The 21,563-nt window shown below is 39.0% G+C and overlaps 1 protein-coding gene and 1 long non-coding RNA gene across 9 annotated transcripts in view; one reads left to right on the top strand and one right to left on the bottom strand.

The window, feature by feature from the left end:
* IL15 (interleukin 15) overlaps positions 1-21,563 on the top strand; it is a 55,610-nt gene that overhangs the window by 8,479 nt on the left and 25,568 nt on the right. For 7 of the 8 annotated variants that reach the window (XM_076337153.1, XM_076337151.1, XM_076337152.1 and 4 more), the window contains one exon: positions 308-437. In XM_076337153.1, coding sequence (XP_076193268.1) covers positions 375-437 — 63 coding nt within the window. In that variant the 5' untranslated portion in view covers positions 308-374. Of the gene's footprint in view, positions 1-307; positions 438-17,298; positions 17,363-21,563 lie in introns of those variants that run through there. The other variant, XM_076337150.1, reaches the window with a different exon arrangement.
* Positions 4,220-8,894, bottom strand: LOC143160119 (uncharacterized). Its single transcript, XR_012995326.1, has 3 exons — positions 8,554-8,894; positions 4,795-4,958; positions 4,220-4,240 (listed from the first exon to the last, which is right to left on the bottom strand). It is a non-coding gene; the product is annotated as an uncharacterized LOC143160119 (long non-coding RNA).

Here is a 21,563-nt window from a genome sequence, read left to right as displayed (position 1 = left end):
TACCTGGGCTAGAACCACTCTTCTGATTGTTATTAGAAGTCACAAAAATTTATCCTTTAATGACAATATACATTTTCCAGGGGGAACCCCCCTTACATTGCAGCATTCAGAGATGGGTCTTTATTATCTAGATAAAAATAAGCCTTTTAAAAAGTCTGTGTCTTGTGTTTTCCCTTAATTTAGAAGATTTAAAGGGGACTTGCAAAAGTTACTTGTGAAATTTCAGCAACTTCCTGCTTTGAATGCTCTTGATAGATGGGTTGAACTCTATTGCAACATTATATATACTTATTTTTTCCACGTCTAGGTCCCACAATGTACTTTCCTGATCCAGATTATGTGCTTCTGTTCTGAGTAATGTTCCAGCAGGCAGGATGCTGGGGCCGGCGGGGTCAACACGAAACTCCGCTGGAGCATTGAGCAGGCTGGGGAGTCAGGTAAGTGTCACTTAAACAACACGACGTTTTAGGAAATTTCAGCAAAGCTTTAAATGTTATTTTACAGCCCAACAAGAAAACTAGGTAATACAGCAAATTTAAGGCTTGGAAACATTTCCAGTATTTTAGATGAGATCACTAGCACCCTATAATTTTCTGCTTTGGTTTTCCCACTCCTTGTTGTTCACTCGTACCAGAATTACATAGTAAATAGGTCTGATTTTTTTCACATTTGTGTTTTTCACAGTTTAATCCTGGCACAGCAAGTTCTAGCAGACTTCCCCTCTTGCTTGGACTTAATGCCTATACCTAGCTGGCCTTTTGCAACATGCGAGGCCATAACCCCTGACCCTCAGGGGTGTTTAATACAGGAGGAAAATCCTTGCAAGTGTCCAGCCTCTGTAGCGCTCTTCAGAGCTCCCCAACAGGCTTTCTGGATGATTCTGTATTAATTGCATTTCCAGTATGCAGCGTGGCCAGGTGACCTCGTTATAACCCAAAAGCCTTTAGCATACGGCACTCAGTACCACCCAGGCTTGCACGCAGCTCCGCGCTGGCAGGCCAGTCCTTCCCGGAGCAGTGGGGCCTATTGCTGAGGGACCTGAGGTGGGATTCTCCCACTTTCAAAGACTTGATTGTCCCATGGCATCAGGCAGAGCAGAGAGATGCCTGCATGGTATCTTGCCATGGAGGAAAAACCAGAGTGCCCCAGCTGTGGGCCCTCACCTGTGCAAGGGCTGCAGCGGGGCTCCAAGGCAGGCACCGTGCATGCAGCCCTGCCACCATGGCACCTCCACGATGCCTCCACAGCCCCGTGCCGCCCGGCCTTCCCTGCCAATGTACTGCACTGTGGATGGATAGGTCCCTGTGCAAAGCCAGTCTGCCTAAATATGCAGGTAGGGGGGAAAAGCCAAACAGGAATTCTCTGAATGGTCTTCATGCTAGTTATGGCCGTGAAGTTGTTGCTTAGGACAGGGTGGATTTTTTTTACAATGAATTTTGATCAAAGCTTCTTTAGCTTCTTCAATTCTAAACATGTAATTGCTCATACTTGAAACTATAGCTCATCTTTTCCGTTGGCTTACCAGCTGCTTCTCTGTAGAAGTCATAGAAACAATTAATCAGCTCAAAACTGAGTTAATCATTGATTACTCAATAGCTTCATATGACTTCATGCAAACTGCCAGAGTGATTACATCAGAATCTTAGCTTTTATTAAAAGCAGGAAGAATATAGCCTTCCTGATTATGGAGAAAAATTTGGAACTCAAACCCCACCAATGTAACGTATGGAAGGCTATATGTTGCCCAGAGAGGTGGTGGATGCCCCATCCCTGGAAACATTCCAGGTCAGGTTGGACGGGGCTCTGAGCAACCTGCTCTAGTTCAAGATGTCCCTGCCCACGGCAGGGGGGTTGGACCTTTAGAGGTCCCTCCCAACCCAAACCATTCTATGATTCTATGATAAAAAACCAGGTCCTGGCACTTCTCAGATGGTGCTGAAGATATGATACATGATAATGACAGAGCAGGTCATGAGCCACTGTCTTGAGCAGGTACAAGTTACTGCATGCTAGTTCTTCCACAATGATCGCCTGTAGCACATGTGAGTCAAGTTAAGGTTATTTACTCTTCTAAGCCTGTAAAAAAATCAAATGCATCACAAGCAAGTATGTTTCTATTTATGCTGAGCATTTCAAATACAAATACAGCCAGTGTTGTTTCGACTATAGTATTTCCCCTACTGCTATTAAAGAATATAAAGAGCCATTACTCATGTAGCAAGATGCAGACACAGGATTGTGTGACTTTCTCAGTAAACAAGCTTATTTTGCCCTTTGGTCATAGTAATGTTGCCTCTGTTGTAACTTACCTATTTAATCTCCTTCATCCTTCATGATAACTTAAAAGAAGTCTCATGCCTTCTGGAAGCTATTCTGTTTGCTTCCAAAGGCAGTGAACATTTTAAAATACAACAGTACCACTACCCCTTTTAAAACTATGTGCAAGTTTATTCATCTGGCATTTATGCTGTTACTTTATCATCTCTTAAATTACTCATTTAATGCTATTTCTCGTATTTATACACAGTGAATGATGTAGCTATGAAGGTACAAACAAAAAGACAACATCCTTCCCAATAGGGCTTAGTATCTAAAAACAGGTGTAACATACAGCCATTAACATCAATGTTGTGCCTGTTAAAAGAAAAAAAAAAGTGCAGATAATTTGAAAATAGTAAATCATGGTAGAATAGTCTACTATGAGGAAAAAAGCTGAGTGGATTCCATCCACTGAGAATATATTATTGTGCACTCTGTAACAGTTTTGTAAAGATCTTTTTCCTTTAAATCTTTAGTGATGAATGAAGATTTGAACTGGATGATTCTTCTGTAGTTGAGCTGTCTTCTTGTTTATTTTTAACAGAGATTATTTATATAAAATACTATCTTAGAAACTACTGCACAAAAGCTAACTAAGAATATTCTGACAATGTTAGAAATTTCAGAACAGTTACCAGAGATCAGCTCAAAGAGGTATCACTCACTGCAGAACAGACAGGTAGTTAGAACATCACCAGAAATTTAGGAACCAAGGTTCCCAGTCTGTTTTCCAGAAATCAGATCAGCCTTCCATTACCAAAATGACGTTGAGTAACTGAATCTCTGTCTGTTGGCCACTTTGCTATGAGTTATCTCTATATGATAGAAGAAAAGATGCCATAAACAAAAAGGTAGAATGGAGTAGCTGGTCCTTGGGAACTTGATGGGGGAAGCAGTCAAAGAAGATATTAATCTACAGGCTCACAAATAATTACTTATCCTTAGTGTACCCAAGGGTGCTTCTGCATGCACTGAACTAGCTCCTGTCCAGTGCTAGCCTGTGGGCTGTGTGACGCTCTTAAGTGGTGTTGTAGAAGGTCGTTGTTAAGGAGGTTGCTGAATAAGAGTTTATTCCTGACATTAATCTTTAATATAAACAGTTACATTAACATAAAAATGAGAACAAAGTAAATAAAGGGGGGGGATGTACATTTCACCCAGTGTCGTGCTCCACTGATTCTAACAGCTACTAGTACAAGAAGAATTTTTCGTTCTCTTAAAAGTTTCTACAATAGTTTACCATATGATTTGAAACTACAGGTTTAGATTAAATTACACGTTAGCTGATTCATTATTCCTAATGTAAGGTTCTCCAGCTGAATTTGAAAGTTCAAAGGCTGTGATTAGAGGATTCCCTCCCTCACATACATCAGGGGACCCGAGGAAAATTTAATATTTTTTAATTTTTTATGTCTTTCAGAGAAAAGGAAGTGGTTTAGTCATTTCACTAAAATGTATTGTCAGGTATCTTTGCAGAGTTACACATGCATTTACTTTATCTTCATATTTTCTTCTCATCCTAATTATACCAAAATATACTTTAAAAAAGATCACTGAAATGCCACCAGTACATATAATTCATTCACTCACTCATGAAAATGAAATCAATCAGCCCCCATCTTGGTTGTTAATATCTTTTCTTTTCTCTGAAATGTATTAAAATGCATGTTCCTTACTCAGTTGAGTCAGTGAAACTCTGTGCCAGTTTAAAGTAAGTGTCAGGCCTATTTATCTACTGAAGGAATAAAACTCACTGCACGCAACCCTTGACTTACGGTGTTCAGGATACGCAGTTCTGTGAAGGACAACACAATGCCGTTGAGAGTGCAGCCTTTTCGGTTTCCACTATTCTCTCCTCTCTTCCTTTCCATCATCAATACACTTAGTGCTTTTTTTTTTTTTAACACAATCAACTTTAGGTCTGTAATTGGAACACGATTTCAATGCTTTTATTAGCTAATTCATACGCATGTTTGAATGAAGTTTCATATGCAGTATTTTGTTACACCTTTGTAATCATCTGGCCAGTTGTAAACTAGATTTATTCTACTGTACTGTAAGCCTATCAGGGTTGCTGGGCAAATGAAAGCCTCCAAAAAAGCTCCAGGCATATTCACTCCCCTTATTCCCCCTCAAAGTTATTTTTAAGACAAACACCAACTCTTCAGTATAAGAGTTAAAATTTATCAAAGTCCTAAAAAGGAGAAACTAGAGGTAAGCATGGAAATTAGGGTGCAACTTCAATGGGCATTTCTATGAATTACTGCAATAACAAGTTTTTACTTATATCATCTTGGGAAGTGAGATAGTTAGGCTGTAACAGGGTGGACATGCTCACTGTGTGAGAAACTTTCAAGAAAAGCGAAAGCAATCCAGGGTAGTGTTGCTCTAGTTCCTTTCTGAAAAAGTTGGCTGTTGGAGACATGCCTCCAAGTTACAGCTTTCCTTCAGTATTCAGGTAGGCTGCAGACTTGCCTTCTTCTGTCCTGGCTCCAACGTCTCCAGTCCTTCAGCCAACTCAACAGCCTAAGCCTGAATCAGACTTTTTTTGCAAAGCTGAATGAAGATGTGTTCTCTCTCCAAGCTTTCCAGATGGTGGCGGGAACAAAGGGGAAAACCATGGAACAGACATTCCAAACCTGATGAAAAATACAACTTTCATCATTGTTGCCAAGGAGAAATGGATGTAATATTAATATATTCTGTTCCCTAGTTCCTGAGTGAGGATAACAAAGTCTCTTCCATAGAGAGGACCATTTTCCATTTCAGAACAACGGACGAATCTCTATACAAAGATTAATATGCCTTTTCTTACCTGTTTTGCTCACTGTCCATGCCTGTAGAGTAAGATCAACTCAATTATCGTACCCTGAAGAGGGATCAGACAACAGAAAGAAGAGAGAAGCCTCTATGAAAAAAGGGAGAGGCATAGAAAATTGTCAGGAGACAGTACTGAGAAACACAGGAACATCCAGAAACAGCTGCTAGAGTAACTGCCGAAATGGTTGGTCCTGCTGGAGAATATTCCAATTAAAACTGCAGTCCAGAAAAGCCCTACAGCCTAAAATTAATGACATGCTGAGAGCGTGTCATGGGCGCTTCTCCCCCACTCAGGCTGCAAGATGATGAATCACTGACAATCCCACCTCTTTTTCTGCTACTTGCCTTTCTGCGCATATATCAAGGACAGCAGACAGAAATACTATGTTTATCATAGCGTAGACTAACTCAAACCTATGGCCTCAGTACTTGCAGGCGTGCCCACTACATCTGCATTGTTACATTCAGTGAAGTTTGAAATATTTATTCTTATAGGCTGAACTTCATGGTGTAAGGTTTACATTGTTGGTGGGGTGTTTTTTCTGGTAAAAAACATTTATATTTGACGAAGGCTTAATGCAGCATCATAACGCGTTTTTTAAAGGAACAGCTGCATAAACCCCTTCAACTTCTAGCTTCCTTGCAGACTACCTTGATGCTGTGCTCAGCCGGCAGGAGGGATTAAATTCCATGAACAACAGTCTCAGCAGTTCTGCTTCCCAGCCACTGTGGAAGTCCCCTCCCCTGTTTTTGCCGGTGTTGTGTCAAATAGGGAAAGTTTTTCAGGCACTTGAGGCAGACGCTGTCTGTATGTTACTAATTAGCCTCATCATTAACCATTGCGAACTCCTTTTCTACCTCCCAGCAGAAAACTTTTTGGTCATTCTACAACTTCTTGAGATCCTCCCTCCTATACATTTTGTCTGGCGACTGGATCAGGGGCAGGGTAGTGGGGTGTAGTAAGTGCTTGAGCCTTGGAATATTATGCAGATGGACTGCAAGACCTGAAGCGCTGTGCAGACAGGAGTCCTAACGGTCTTGATATAGCTTGGCAATCCAAACTGTGCAAATCCATCTGTCATCCATGCATTGCAAAATTTTGTAAGTATTCACTTAACTGATGTAATCTACTCATCTACAGCCTTGGTATTTGATCTGTCCTCATCAAAGTGGTGAGCTAGGGTACTAAACTATGCCCTGAGGTGGAACTATCTCCTTGGTATACTGTTTTAACCTCTAGATTGTCTCTGAGCAGATTTTTATGATAATAAGCTTCACTTCCATGCCATGTAGTCATTTCGCTATCATATCACTATCCAGCACAGCCTTGTTGTGAAGCACTGTTCTTTCCCAACGTTTACTGGTAGTTTTCTGAGCCAAGAAATAATGCTTTCCTGAATGAAGTTGCTCCAGGAAAAGTTTATTCACAGGTTTTTTTGCTGGAGGAAAGAAAGGAAAATGTCAGCATGGCAACTTACTTTCAAATGAAAGCAGCTTCAAGTGGAAGTGTATTAGCACTTCTTTTTTTGAAGAAAACAAAGCTCCCTCCCTAAATAGAATCTAGAAGCTTCAGTTCAGCGCAAGACAGGTGATTCATTAAGTCCTTTTGGAGGGAACATGGGATTTTGTTGGATTGACTACAATCACAAAACCCCAGTGGTTTCTAACAGATATCCTGCGGGGGGAGGGGAGGAAAAGACCTCACAGTGCCATTTGTAGGTACTGATTTAAAGAAAAACAGCTATGGAAATAACAGTTATTTCAAATGAATTCTGTTAGTTATAAAAAACCAAATACAGATATATATTAAAAAAGACATTCGCCATGCAGATATTAACAGTCAGTTCTCTTGTCTATGCTATCAGACAATTTCCAACTAAACTCATAAAGCACAGGCTGCTGTGAAAGTTATTGTTTCTACTGCAACGTAACACAATGCACCAGACCATTTATGTCTCATGGTACTCTTTGCAAAAGTAGAATTGGTAGCCTTTATGTCTTGGCTAAAGTCTTATGTGGGTAAGTATTTTCTGTCTCTCTTGAATCCCAGGTATGTGTGTCTTCATGTCTCCTTGTCACACCTTCAAGCAAACTTTTCAGCAAAGGCAGAGAACCTTGATTTGTATGCTTTGTACACTTTTGTGTCCTTAATTGCTCTGAAATTTTGCTTATTTAACCAGTTTTTTGTGTTCCCCAGAAATAGCTAGCTGCATAGAAATAGTGCGATGACTCCTGTGACTTCCAATTTCCTACAGAAGCTATCTGGATAACTACATGATTTTACTTTTTTTAAAATGTTTTTATTAACATGTCCAGACAAACACAATATTATTTAATGGACTATGGCTTTGAGCCTGCAGTTGTGCTCATTTTGTTTCATACGGAAGAGATGTTTCTCACCTCATTCTCCTGTTCCACATAGTTAGAGAATTGCCCCATTGTCCTGCTCTCTTGCTTCTATTCAGAATTCAAATGCTGAAAGGTTGTGCCATAATTTGGCTGATCTTAGACTTTTCCAGTATATTTTGGTGGATTTAGTCCTTCCAAGATACAACTCTCTGTGCTACTAAAGAGGTCTGATTTTAAAGTTCTCTGTAATAAATAATGTGAATTTCATTTTGCATCATGATACTAATGCAAAGGAGAGATGACCAAATAATATGTCAAAATTAAGATCCTGAATCATATTGAGCATCCACAATACTTCTCATCTCATCTGCTGTTGATTTGCAGATAAATTTGTCAATGTAATTTGAGAGGTATGCTATGGCATTTTAGAGTTAAGTAATTTCTTCCTGTCTTTATTTGCCTTACGGCAGAATGTGCCTTTCACTTCACTTATTATCATTAATTAATTAGAAATAATTTGTGCTTCCCCTTCCCAGCTACCATTCTTTTTTCAGACATGAAGATCTGGGAGATGAGGTTTTTTCCATTGTAGATATCCCATGACTTTTTCTCAGCTTTCAGTATTATGTCCCCTCCTTAGAATAGTCAACAGATGATCCCACTGCACAGGATAGCCTGTTTGTTGGCCTCAAATCCTATATCTCATATCAGCAAATACTACATTATCTTCCTCATATTTAGTGAGCCCCAACAGATGTTTTTTCCTCTGCTCTGCTCTTCAAATCCCACTCACGCTGCCACCTGGGAGCATCAAGTGCAGTAACCAACAGGGTCTGGAAATTACAGGAGATGTCTGCAGCAATGGAAGAAAAAGAAAGAAGCAGGAGGAAAGAGTACATTCTATGGGTTGTAAAAGTTTGAGTTTGGCCATTTTATCTACCAGTCTTTAACAAAGAAAAATCCTCAAAGTGCCAAATAAATTAGGACTAAATTTTTGTTTAGTCAGCAAAAAGAAAGATTCGAGCAGTAGCAAGGCTACATAATTCAGTGGTATCTTTTACTTACCCATTGTGCCCAGCAGCTCCCCTTTCAGAGATTCTTATGAATATGCTGGCAACAGCCAACAGTTAGATGTCCTTGAAAGTTTTTCATCTTCTTTTTCATATCCTTTTCCATTTTAAGAAGCAAGAGTCCACATGCTGTTACTACAAGAGATTAAGCTGTGATACGCAGTTGTCATATGTGTTATGAGACAAGTAGCTCCCTAAGAATGTTGAAGAATCTTCTCCAGAAGCGTTAGGTACTAGGCAAAGATCTCTTAGGGAAAAAAAAAAAGAGAGAGAGATTGGCATTTGGTTTTGTCTTGGAACTAGGAATTGGACTCCCAGAAGCCTCTTCTAGTCTGTGACATTAGTACTATGATACTGCATAATAAACCAATGCAATGTCTCAAGACCATTGAAACCTGGCCTAGGTGTCACTGAGATTTTAACTGCAAAGTGCTTGGTTTAGTAGCCAATCTCTCAAGAACAATTCCACTGTGTGAGCCCAGAGGAGAAACTAATGTAATTTCTAAGGAGCAGGATTCTTGTTCACCTGAAAATCCACACTGGCATTCAGGAGAATTCAGTTCACTTTCTGAAATCTCCACAAATTCTATGTGTGACCAGGGGCCATTAAAGCAATATTATTGTGTCTCAGTTCTCCAGCAATAAAAATGACATAACAACTCCTTCCTTTTTGCATTTTGTCTGACTTGTTGAGGTGTTTTGTAATCTCTTTTGGAAAACATTAGCCTTAATTACGGGTTTACATAGTTTAGAGTATAGCACACTAGGTTCCATCTTAGCGGATGTTTTCAGTTGCTACCATTAGACAAAAAGTAGTATAGCATTAACATAAAGTATGAGTTCCCAAAAAAATTTCAGTCTTTCGAAAAATGCAGGTGATAGCTCCACTTTTTTTTTCTAAAAATGAGTTCAAACAGAGGCAAATACAATCAGTTTGTTTCAGCAAAGCTTTTATCTTTTTCTGATAGTAATCGCGCTGATATTCAAGTAACAAAGTAGCATATAAAATTATTGAAATTAATTCCTATTATTCACTCCACTTTAAAAAAGACAAAAATCAGACACACAGAGTTGGCTGTGCATTAGTGAAATTTTGTTAGTGAAATTTTAACCACAATTTGGAAATGACTCAAGTATCCTTTAACTGAGCTTATCCTCTGACTGAACGTTAATCAGTATCCTCTGCAATTGTAAAACAAAAGGAATATGAATATGCTATGAATTGAGAAATTCACACCATTAGGAAGGAGATCATTACAATTAAAGTAAACAAACACAGCTTCAGGAAAACTGCTGAAGCTTCCCGGTATTTTTTTCCATTGATTTTGATCTCCTGTGCTTGGCTTTGCTCACGTCTGCTTAGCTCCTGCAGACCCATAGAGGACAATTAAAAGCAAGTAGGAAATTTGGAAAAATGTACATGCCACATCACATCAGAGATGGTTAGGTGGAATGGGCAAATTCTTTTTTTCCAAAAATCTTCAAATCCATTCATATACTACTGAGATTCTGATATACAGTATGCTGCTATCAGGTCAGAATATAACTATTGAAGAAAATTTATACCAGACCCAAAACATTGCTAGAAAACATCTAAATAGATCTCACAGCTCTATAAAAACTGCAAGGCTTTTGATTATTAAAGGGATGCATTAAGCTATTCTACTTTGATTGGTACATGAATCAAAGTGCTTGGTTCTATTTCTGCTAAATTACATAGTTAAAACATTATTGCATTCACCCTTTCTAAAAATAGAATTCAAATATACACGAGTTAACAATATCATACAGAAAGAGTCTGTTTCTGAGTAAGAGACATGTACCTTTATGAAGACTCTGTGTAGGATAACTTTGAGATTAAAAAAAGACTTTAGTGAGTCAGTCCAGCATTCATTTTCTGTAAAAGTTGAAACAAAAGCTTATCACAGAACACACCCTTATTTAATTTGTATGGTAAAACTTGAAGAAAAAACAGTGAAGGTACTAAATTTGGCCTGATTTTGGGAGACATTTTCATTGACAACTGTATCTCAGGAATACCCCCACCCTTTCATAAAGGCTAGAATTTTTCAATGTAAAGTTTTTCAGGATGCGATGAAGCATTTGGGGTCTAGTACTCCTGAATGACGAGAGAGACGTGACAAGTCTCTGCCTTCGCAATCCTGATTTATGAGGGGGACTGGCTTATTCCTCCAGCCAGAAACACAGTGTATGCATATGTGTTGGAGGAAGAGTGAGCGATGTGCAAGCTGGAGCTGACAAAGACCGGAGGGAGAAAGAGGAGAATTGAGGTCTGTTCTCAATAGTGAGCTCTGTATAAGAAGATGCCTCAGAGCTCAGCTGTGGGACAAGGCACCTTGGATCAGGAGAGGAATTTATTATTTTTGAAGGAAAACATATGTCAAGTTGTTGTATTTACATGATTTTTGTCTCAGTTTCACGTGGAGGACTCTTCAAACATTTATGTTGTGTCTATAAGTTATTATGATGTAATTTAGCTAGCTGGTATAGATTACCATCTTGAGGGTGAAGGGGACCTTCTGGAGGTTTTGTTCAGCACCATGACTTCAGAAAATAGTACCAGGGGCTAGAAGGTGATCTGCTTAGGCTGACCCTACCCCGTCTTCTGGTAGGAATGTGATTTCTACCACATCTGTTCTGTAACTGAATGGACGCCTACCTTGATTAGTCAAAAATGTTTTGGGAATATGAAACAGTTGGATCATCACTACAGACATTGATTTTATATGCATTCCTTGGCTGATGCCATCATTTCTCCCTGTAGGAGCCAGTAGTTTAAAATCAATCTGTTTGCTTTCATTTCCTTGCCAGGTAGAAGCAAGGAGGTGGGAGCCAGAGAGAATGTAGGGAAACCCTAGTGAAGAGCTATGATGCACTGGCTCTGAATGCTGCATGGGCATAAACCCAGTTGAAAATTCTGTTATGGGTACCTGCTGTTACCATTTGCATTCTCTCTAGCTGATCAGAACACAAAGTGTAGCTCTCCTTTCTAGTATTCAAATTTATCTTGAGCTTTGAGAAAACAATAGTCAGCAGTTGGATACCTATAATCCAGGCAGCTTTACTGGCTTTCCTACTCTCTCTTTTCTGTTATTCCATACTCAAAAACACGACTTGTGCATTGTACTCAAAAACCCCTGTGCTACTAACATTTGTTGTCTTGGTTAGGGGTTATCTAACAGTACCTGAACTGTTATAACCATAAAAGTATGGTGATACAATAGAAACGTCTAGAGCATGTACACTACGGATACATTCACTCTTCAAGTATCTATGAGACTTTGTTTTCTAAGGGAATCTTTGTGAAACTTTTCTCATGTTCTACTTTTGAAACAATTCCTTCTTTTTTCTGTCTTCCTTTTTTTTTTTTTTTAAGGATAAAACCCCCACTCATCTCCTGCCCTCATGTAACTGAAAATATCTCTCAGATTCATAAGATTTTATGGATGCCTACAGATTATTTTGCGTAATTTAAATGACACATGAATATTTTAGGTCTCATTTTAAACCATGTGCGATTTCAAGATACATGGGTCATAGTGAGGACAAAGTAGTTTCTAGTAGTTTTTAGCCAGCTAAAGATGAATGACTTGACAACAATGCAAATTTATGTGCTGTGCATATGTGACAATTTTTAACAAGAAACCAATAGACAATTTGACTATTACTCTGGGTAAGTGTCCTGGTTTCAGCAGGGATAGAGTTAATTTCCTTCCTAGTAGCTGGTACAGTGCTGTGTTTTGGATTTAGGGTGAGAACAATGTTGATAACACACCGATGTTTTAGTTGTTGCTAAGCAGTGCTTACACTAGTCAAGGACTTTTCAGCTTCCCATGCTCTACCGACTGAGAAGGCTGGAGGTGCACAAGAAGCTGGGAGGGGGCACGGCCAGGACAGCTGACCCCAACTGGCCAAAGGGACATTCCATACCATGTGACATCATGCCCAGTACAGAAACTGGGGGAAGAAGAAGGAAGGGGGGGACATTCGGAGTGATGGCATTTGTCTTCCCAAGTAACCGTTACGCGTGATGGAGCCCTGCTTTCCTGGAGATGGCTGAACACCTAAACCACAACAGTCCTTTTTGGTGCCCAGCGCTGAGGTGGCAGCCCAACCTCAGCCGGCAACTAAGCACCACACAGCCGCTCGCTCACTCTCCCCTGGTGGGATGGGGGAGAGAATCGGAAGGGTAAAAGTGAGAAAACTCGTGGGTTGAGATAAAGACAGTTTAATAGGTAAAGCAAAAGCCGCGCACGCAAGCAAAGCAAACCAAGGAATTCATTCACTACTTCCCACCGGCAGGCAGGTGTTCAGCCATCCCCAGGAAAGCAGGGCTCCATCACGCGTAACGGTTACTTGGGAAGACAAAATGCCATCACTCCAGATGTCCCCCCCCTCCTTCTTCTTCCCCCAGCTTTATATACTGGCATGACGGCACATGGTATGGAATGTCCCTTTGGCCAGTTGGGGTCAGCTGTCCTGGCTGTGCCCCCTCCCAGCTTCTTGTGCACCTCCAGCCTTCTCAGTCGGTAGAGCATGGGAAGCTGAAAAGTCCTTGACTAGTGTAAGCACTGCTTAGCAACAACTAAAACATTGGTGAGTTATCATCAACATTGTTCTCACCCTAAATCCAAAACACAGCACTGTACCAGCTACTAGGAAGGAAATTAACTCTATCCCTGACGAAACCAGGACAGTAAGATACAGCGTTGAAAGTGGACTGATGTATAAATGTCGAGAAGGCCAACTCAAGCTCTATATTACACTTAGTAAAAGTGACTTTTCAACAATAAGGTGATCCAACAAGATGGAGGGCTAGTAGTGATGCTCTGTGCTTTCTAGGATCTGAAGGTTTTTGCCAGTACCTTTCCTAATAGCTCAGTGCTCATACCATATTGAAAGTATGGTAGCATCCAAGAACTGGGACAGACTGATTTATCTCAAAGCAACTTAAGACACCTGTTTTGTCCTGACTTAAATATCAGCAAGCAAAAAACCCTTCATTTAAATCATGAATCTAAATTTTGATTTCTGTTTATACTTCAACTATTTTGTAAAGAAAGGGTCATTTTCTCTAGTTCACATAACCACTAAAAATTTTTGCAAATGAAAGGAACCTTTACTTTAAACGTACTACTTTTAGTATTTCTAACCAGAAACAAACATAACATGCCATATTTCTTAAGCAATTTTGTAAGTTATACACTCAGATTCTTAACTGTTACAATGTTTTTATCCTATAAGATTGTGAATGATGACTTTTTTGTTTGCTAGTTTGTTTTGTAATTTGCTTACAACTTTTGTCAGTCTCCATTCCAAAGAAATGAGAATGGAAGTAACATGCTCAAAGAATATTTGAATCTTGTCTTGTATGAGGTAAATGTAAGTAGCTAAACCATTTCTGATATAGAAGAAAAAAGGAGCATTCTCAAAGTAATAGGTTATTCTTTTTGCTCAGTATCCCTCAGATTTTCTGAAGGACAGGGAAGCACCTTTGGAAAAAATATGCTAGGCTTTTGAGTAGCATAAATGCCTCACTCTTTTACTGAAACCAATAGAATAAACTGATATTTATCATCCCTTCAACTGACCACAAGTTGGGTCTATGGGATGCAACTTTGCTATGTGCTCTGAAGAATTCTGTACGTGCCTGCCTTGGTGCGAAAAGTAATCTTGAAAGTATGGTACATTGTCGCAGGTATTTAGAATTAGTAAATGATAGCTCTTCCATGCATTTTTTTTATTCATAGTTTGCAACTGAGAGAAAAGAAAGTTTGTTTTCTCTTTTTCAACTAGGCTTCTCAGTTTTGAAATAGCTATTTCAAATGATAAAAATGTTCTTACAGTGCCTGGTGAACTGAAACAAAAATAAATACATCAAAACCACAAAGAAATTAACTACTTGCTTTCAGGAAAAGGGTAAATAGCGGTATTTGTTCCATTGTAATGTCTGAAAATAATAAGTATGTTTACTCGAGGTAGTGATATTGTGACTTTTAGAAAACTCAAGCTGACCTAAAAAATGAAAGATATGTTCCCTTAGGTTATACATGCTTGTAAAAGCAGTACTCTTTAGAAAATTACATTATGAAGAGGCCTCATTAATGTAACATTTTGCACTTTTAAATTACTTACCATCATATTTTAAGTTTAGAACTTACCATTGCCTGTCAAAATTTGAAATGTAAGCTGAAAAAAATATTTACGTAGAAGAAACTGATACATAAAATTCTAAAAAAATCCATTAAAAAGCAAATACTTATCTGTGCTGAAAAACAGCAGGGAAAAAAGGCTAGAGAAGTTATAAACTTGAAAACACTAGCCCCAAATCTGCCAAGCTTTATCCGCATTCTCCTTTGCTGGAGATTGGAGGATATACCAGGGAGGTATCGGTATACTCTTCCCTTGGCATTCACAGCTGGCTGCGGTTGGAGACATCAGGCCTACAGGACTTTTGCCTACAGTCAGCTCTGCTATTCCTAAATTCGATGTGCTTCTCTAATACATATCAGGAACATGCACCTAATTTTTAACCCGTAAGGACTATAACCCTTTCTCATCTGCCTATTACAACTTACCCATAAGGTACATACTACCTGGAGACCAGCAGGGGCAAATGAAGAGTCATTATGTGTGACATACTTCTTACAACAGGATTTTCTGCAGGCCTTTGAGTGTACAGAAGCTGTGTAAAGAAGCTTTAATATAAAACAGGTTTTCAACAAGACGATTCCTGCATGGCGACTCTGATGCAAAACTGTTGTTGGCTGCCTATACAGGTCTACGACGAAGGTCAGTAATGTCAGTCAGGCTCTGAAAGCAAAAGGTAGAAAACCTAGTGGGAAAAGAGCAGACACAGCAATTTGCAGGCTCAATATCCAAGTGTGAAACAAATAGTACTAAATCTGGCCTAATCAATTTTCAAGAAAGACTTTCTGAGATGGCATACAGCAGGGGTAACTCTAGAGTGGCAGGAATGGATAATTCGCTTTGGAAAAATCAAACAGATGTAAAATTTTGAAAAAAATTAAGAAGAAAGTTTTGTTTTCTGGGACTGAAATGGTCCTGGACCTGTTTTTGCAGAAGTGTTGAAAACTTCTAGGTGTGCGTTCTCAGGAGGAGTCGTCTAGTTCAGTAGTTCAAAAGTTCAACTTCTGGAGAAGAGAGTTGGAACAAAGATCAGTGAGCTCAGTTAGAAATGTAGAAGTTCCTGATTTTAGGGAAGGAAAGTGTAAAATTCTTCAGCATACACATTTCAGCCATACTCTCTGCTATGCTGATTATCTAGTTTGCATGTCTTAGGGAGAGGGCACGAGGAACATTGCTCAAAGAGCCTATTGCACTATCTTGATCCTTAGGATAAGTGTTTGCATTGATGGCAACTCTGGTTTTGGTTTAGAAGTTGCTGTAATTTTTGAAAGTAGCAAGAGTGTGCTGGTGTGTTCATTCTGACCTGAGACAGGTGTAACACAGCCTCATTTTGTTCTGGTTTTGTTCCCTTGTGGAAATAGGTACCCAGTGCTATCAGTTAAGTTTTCAAAAAAAACCAAAGAGGAATGCTTACGGGGATGGAGTCAGCTGGTTCCTTGGCCTTTTGAGGTCCCGCACTGAAATGTCCAGAGATTTATTATTAATAGCATGAGTCACAGAGAATGCAGTCATAAGACTTCAGTATCAAGCTAAGTTTTAAGGTCTTCAAACATTTACTCAGGGAAGTTTCAGAAGCCAGGTGGCAGCTTGGGACTCATCTGTGATAATTCATGTGAATTTTCCTTACTGCTTTCGTTTCAGTTGCATTCTGCCACGTGTCTCTATGTGCAGTATGCATGATGCCTATTTTGGCTTTAAGACCAGAAGGTGCCAGACTGTATGTGAATGGCCATATTTTTGGTGACTTCTAAATTTGATTCTAGCTTTACCAACCATGTGGACCTTACGTGGCATTTGGGTGAATATCTGCCAAAACAAAACTTTGTTAGCTGTTCTTACAAAGACAACAAAGCAAATTAGTTTGCAATGTTGTGCTTCCATTCAGGACAAATAGATACCTTCCTTTGGTAGCAAGCAAGCAGTAAGCAGTCCTGGTGGGAGAGCAAAGAAAAGCCTATATAAGACAGCAGGACTACACTGCCTTCAGCAAACCGAGTCTCGTTCAGCCAGACAGTATGACACAGTTATTAATAACTTTGGTAATTTTTTTTTTTTTTTAAGAAGGAGAGACTATGTTTGCGAGGCAGATCAAACACTGTATCAGCCCTTGCTTAGAATGGCATGGAACTAATTTCTAGCTTTACCATTCGAAAGTGATGAAAAAAACTTGCTTGAAAAAAAGGCTATGGGGAAATATTATCTTTAGTGTCTCCTTCTCTTATGCCTTCCCACAAGGTGGATGTGGCACATTTACTAGACCAGTTCCCTACAGCTGAGTCAGGCATTTATTTCAGTGGGAGCTGCTGAAAGCAGGCCATTTTAAAAATGAGACTTTTTTTTTTTTTTGATTGATTGATGTTGATCTGAAGATGTGCACTTTCCAATTTGCAAGAAGTATTAATTTTTCTGGCAGGCTGCATTATCTCCCACAATGTTTCTTTTACTTAGCAGACTAATCATAATTCTGTAAATATTGTATATATACATATATATGAATTTAATAGAATTGATTGACTTTTTGCAGTGTGGTCATGGGTTAAACTTACAATGTGTATTTCATCTCTTACAGTTTATCTTGCATCTTGTATGAGAATATGGGAAACATTTGTTATCACTTAATTACTGTCAACAAAGTGAGTTGCTTTTGGCTTAACATCTTGTATGTTAAATCAATGAAGTAAGCAATCTCAGAGTGCAGACCTGTAATTTTATCCAAGCGTTTACTCCTTGTCAATAATATTGTTCTACACAGCTTTATAACATAAAGGCACCCATGGATTTATTTGTGCTTTACAGTATTGCCAGTTATTTTATATACAAATGCTTTTAACATCCCTGTGAAGTACTTTTTTCAATCTTTTTAAAAACACTTTTGTTTAAACGAATGTACTTGCTAGTAGACTCATCTTACCCTGTCTGAAGGAAAATTTGAAGTTTTCTGGATGAGTGCTGTGCTGCACTGTTAAGAACTATGACTACCATTTATTCTTTTTTAAGAGCTATAATACAGGAACCAGCTTAATATAATTTAGTATTGCTTCAGCTCTCATTACTTTGCACACACACAACCTCTTCCATTCCTCTATACATTCTGGGTTTGGCCGCCAAGAAGTGAAGGAAAACTATCACCCATGCAAACCGAAGAAACCTCAAATAATGACAACTACTGTATTGCACTCACCACTTGCATACATACAGAAAAAGTGGTTCAGTGTGCAATCTCACAATTTGTTACATTCCACAAAAATACATTCAAAATTTACATGAAAGGGGGAGACTTCTGTAGCACACACTAGAGCTTTTCCAATAATCAATTTTCCTGTATCCTAAGGCAAGAAACTAAGGATGATCGTTCAGTTGCTGTAAGTCTTACCGCATTGTTATTTATAAGTGATTTAGAGTAATACAAAGCAGAAATAATTTCCTTTCCAAATTTGTTTGCCTTTCCAATACAGAAATATGAAACAAATCTATGGTAGAGATATTTTGTTCTTCTTTCTTTGAATCCTGATACTAATTTTTTCTGCCTATTGATCTGTTTACAGTATTTCTTTTGGAAGTTTGTGTGCTACTTTCCTCGGTTGTTCAATAAATCTGTTTTTCACAGGTTAACATTTTGGTCAAATTCTCAACAACTCTGGAAATGGAAATAACTTCATCGGTTTCAGTAAAGCTATAGCAATTGACACACATTAGGATTTCGTTCTGCTCTTTAAAGAAGAACAAAACACAAGAAAATGTAGAGTATTTCAAACTACGTCCTTCCTGTTTACTTCAGGATTCAGTAAATTCCAGTAAAAGTATCACTGTAAGAGAGGGTCATAGATCATAATTTTCCTTTTTTAAAAAAGCTCTGAAAATACTGCCTTACTTCACCATTTTGAGAACTGCATTTGCTATTTTTAGTCTTCTATCTATTACAAGTGTGTTACAGATCTCTATTAGCATATGATGTTATTCACAGTCTCTGAGCTGAGTATTTTGCTAAGACTGAGATATTATTTGTCCAGCAGTTGCTCCTGTAATAACTATTTTATGGTCTCAGGATTTCCAACTTCTATGCATCAGTATGACGTCCTTTATATTTTTTACTGTTTAAGTTTCTGTGTTTCGCACTGGTTTAGATGATAACATCCTACCCCTAAACGCACAAAAATTTTATCCCTAATTGTATTTTTGTTTCTTGTTGGATATTTGTTGCCATGGCAGAAAAATACCACAAATAATATTTGCAGGGAGTGCCTAACAGCATATATAGATCAGGACACATTTTGCTAAACAAACTTCAGTGCTGACTAGTTATGGCTCTTTTTTTTGTGTTTTCTTAATGTCCTTAACATTTTGAATCTCCTGTGATTCAACTGCTTACTAATCCGGGAGAGTATACTCTGAAAGGCCTTTCTACTAATTATTGCATATTGCATCCTGACGGCGGTCATTTGGAGATAAATGGTTAAAGCTAACCATCTGTGCCCTACAAATGAGTTTTTTTGCTGTGTACTTCCTCTTTACTTTGCTGACTATGCCTTTAACTCATTAATTTTGCCACTACCAAAACTTGGGGCTTCTCTATTTATCAGTCACAGTGTTTGTCAAGCAAACCTAGCATTAATGTCATATATGCTTGCATCGGGACAACATTAAGTTGATCTTTCATGATTTAATAAGTGATTGATGCCTTGAAAAAACTGGCATTACATGGAAGGATGTAAAAAGAAAGAAGCATGTATTAACTTTCTTTTCTGGCTGGATTTTGCCAGCTGGCAAAAAATGCTTAAGAGAGATCCTGAACTGACAGGCAAGGGGTAAGTCTAACCTATGGAGTAAGCAATGTATTTGATGTCCTGGTCTCTCAATCATGTAAATAGGGACCTGGCACCCCTATTTCAACAAGAGCTATTAATGGAAGGGGCTTGTGGTCATGGAGTATGCATTGTTCTGAGGCTGTGACTGACAAATTAGTGACAGCAGACGGACTAAAAGGAAAGCTCTTGATTTATAATATTCATACTTATATTCAACTAGTAATATTTATCCCTAAATACTGCAGCCCTTCCGTTGGGTTTCACTGCTACTGTGACTGTAAGGTTCTTTGGAAAGGTATAAAATCATTCTTTGTACCAAGGACTGTTGTGGTTTAACCCGGCAGGCAGCTAAACACCACACAGCTGTTTGCTCACTCCTGCCCATCCCAGTGGGATGGGGGACAGAATTGGAAAAAAAAAGTAAAATTCATGGGTTGAGATAAAAACAGTTTAATAAACAGGACAGAAAAGGAAGGGGAAATAATAATAATGATGATGATGATGATGATGATGAAAGAATATACAAAGTAAGTGATGTACAATGCAATTGCTCACCACCTGCCAACCGATGCCCAGCCAGTCCCCAAGCAGCAGCCACTGCCCCCCAGCCAACTCCCCCCAGTTTCTGTACTGAGCATGACGGCACATGGTATGGAATGTCCCTTGGGCCAGTTGGGGTCAGCTGTCCTGGCTGTGCCCCCTCCAGCTTCTCACTGGCAGGGCATGAGGAGCTGAAAAGTCCTTGACTAGTGTAAGCACTGCTTAGCAACAACTAAAACATCGGTGTGTTATCAACATTGTTCTCACCCTAAATCCAAAACACAGCACTGTACCAGCTACTAGGGAGAAAATTAACTCTATCCCAGCTGAAACCAGGACAAGGACAAACTTCCTCTCAGGCCTATAGCCAAGTATAGGACACATCTTCATCAGGCAACGGTATGAGCCCCAGGCCTCAAGCGTGTTTTGCAAAAAAAGGTCAAAGGAAATATTTAACTTCTTACATTTCAAATTCTGATGTTTAAGGTATTGAGTGGAATAGCAATCACTGTGACTTTTTGGCAAAATTTTCAAACAGGCATTGCAAACTTTACTTTCTGGCATAAATGCCAGTTAGCAAGAGCATGTAGGAGAAGGAAGTCCTACTGGATGACTGTCAAAAGCAAATTAACAAGTATTTAAGCAAACCAAGAACACATAAATGCATAAATGATTAAACTGAAAGAGTTTCCTGCCATGCTGATTACTGAGAATACTCTTTTGAAAGTCAACGCTACTCACATACAAGCAGAATAAGCTAGGTAGAATAGTATTCCACAGGAGAGTTGCCACTATACAATAAAAACAAGGAAAGCTGTAGTTCTTGGGGGGGAGGGGGATGAAAGGGAAGTAATCAAATAGGAATAATATTTAAAGAATGCCCAATTTTAAAATGGCAGCTGCAAAAATACTTTAGCCTGCCTAACTCTAGCTGAATACAAAACTTCTGAGAAAGCACTTAGTTTTGTGGAATAAAAGCTTGAAGACATAACAATCTAAGGCATGTTATGGCTCTCATCCAGCCAAGCATTCAGGCATGAGATTCAGTTTAACACTCAGTAATTCCACTGACTTCCTTTCTGGATCAGTAGGTACAAGCTACACGGAAACATGGAAAGCTCGCTCTTTGCCTTCAAACCTTGAGGAGGAGAGCTGCTGGTAACACCTGGTGGAGCTTGAAGGCTGATTTCCTAGGCTTCTATGCAAAGACGGGTAGGAAGGGAGAAGAGGAATTAAAACGGCTATGGAATCATAATGGATTCAGGCACCGTGATAGCAAAGAAGCAACTTTTTAATGGTTGCTGCATCAAATGGTCTTCAGAACAGAACTTACAGAGCTGTGAAATATGTTTCTTCGATAGATGGGAATAGTCTGTAGAAATTGGAAAAGGATTTAAGGCCCTGGTACTAGATCCCATCATAGAAAAATATTACTTTCTGTTGATATTGGTAAAACACAAATGAAATTACTCTCAAGGTGTGTTTAGAG

Source organism: Aptenodytes patagonicus, chromosome 4 (genome assembly GCF_965638725.1).
Source record: "Aptenodytes patagonicus chromosome 4, bAptPat1.pri.cur, whole genome shotgun sequence".
In the NCBI taxonomy this organism is placed as follows: domain Eukaryota; kingdom Metazoa; phylum Chordata; class Aves; order Sphenisciformes; family Spheniscidae; genus Aptenodytes; species Aptenodytes patagonicus.
Note: the sequence above shows the minus strand (reverse complement) of the source record. Positions and strands in the feature narration are given on the sequence as shown.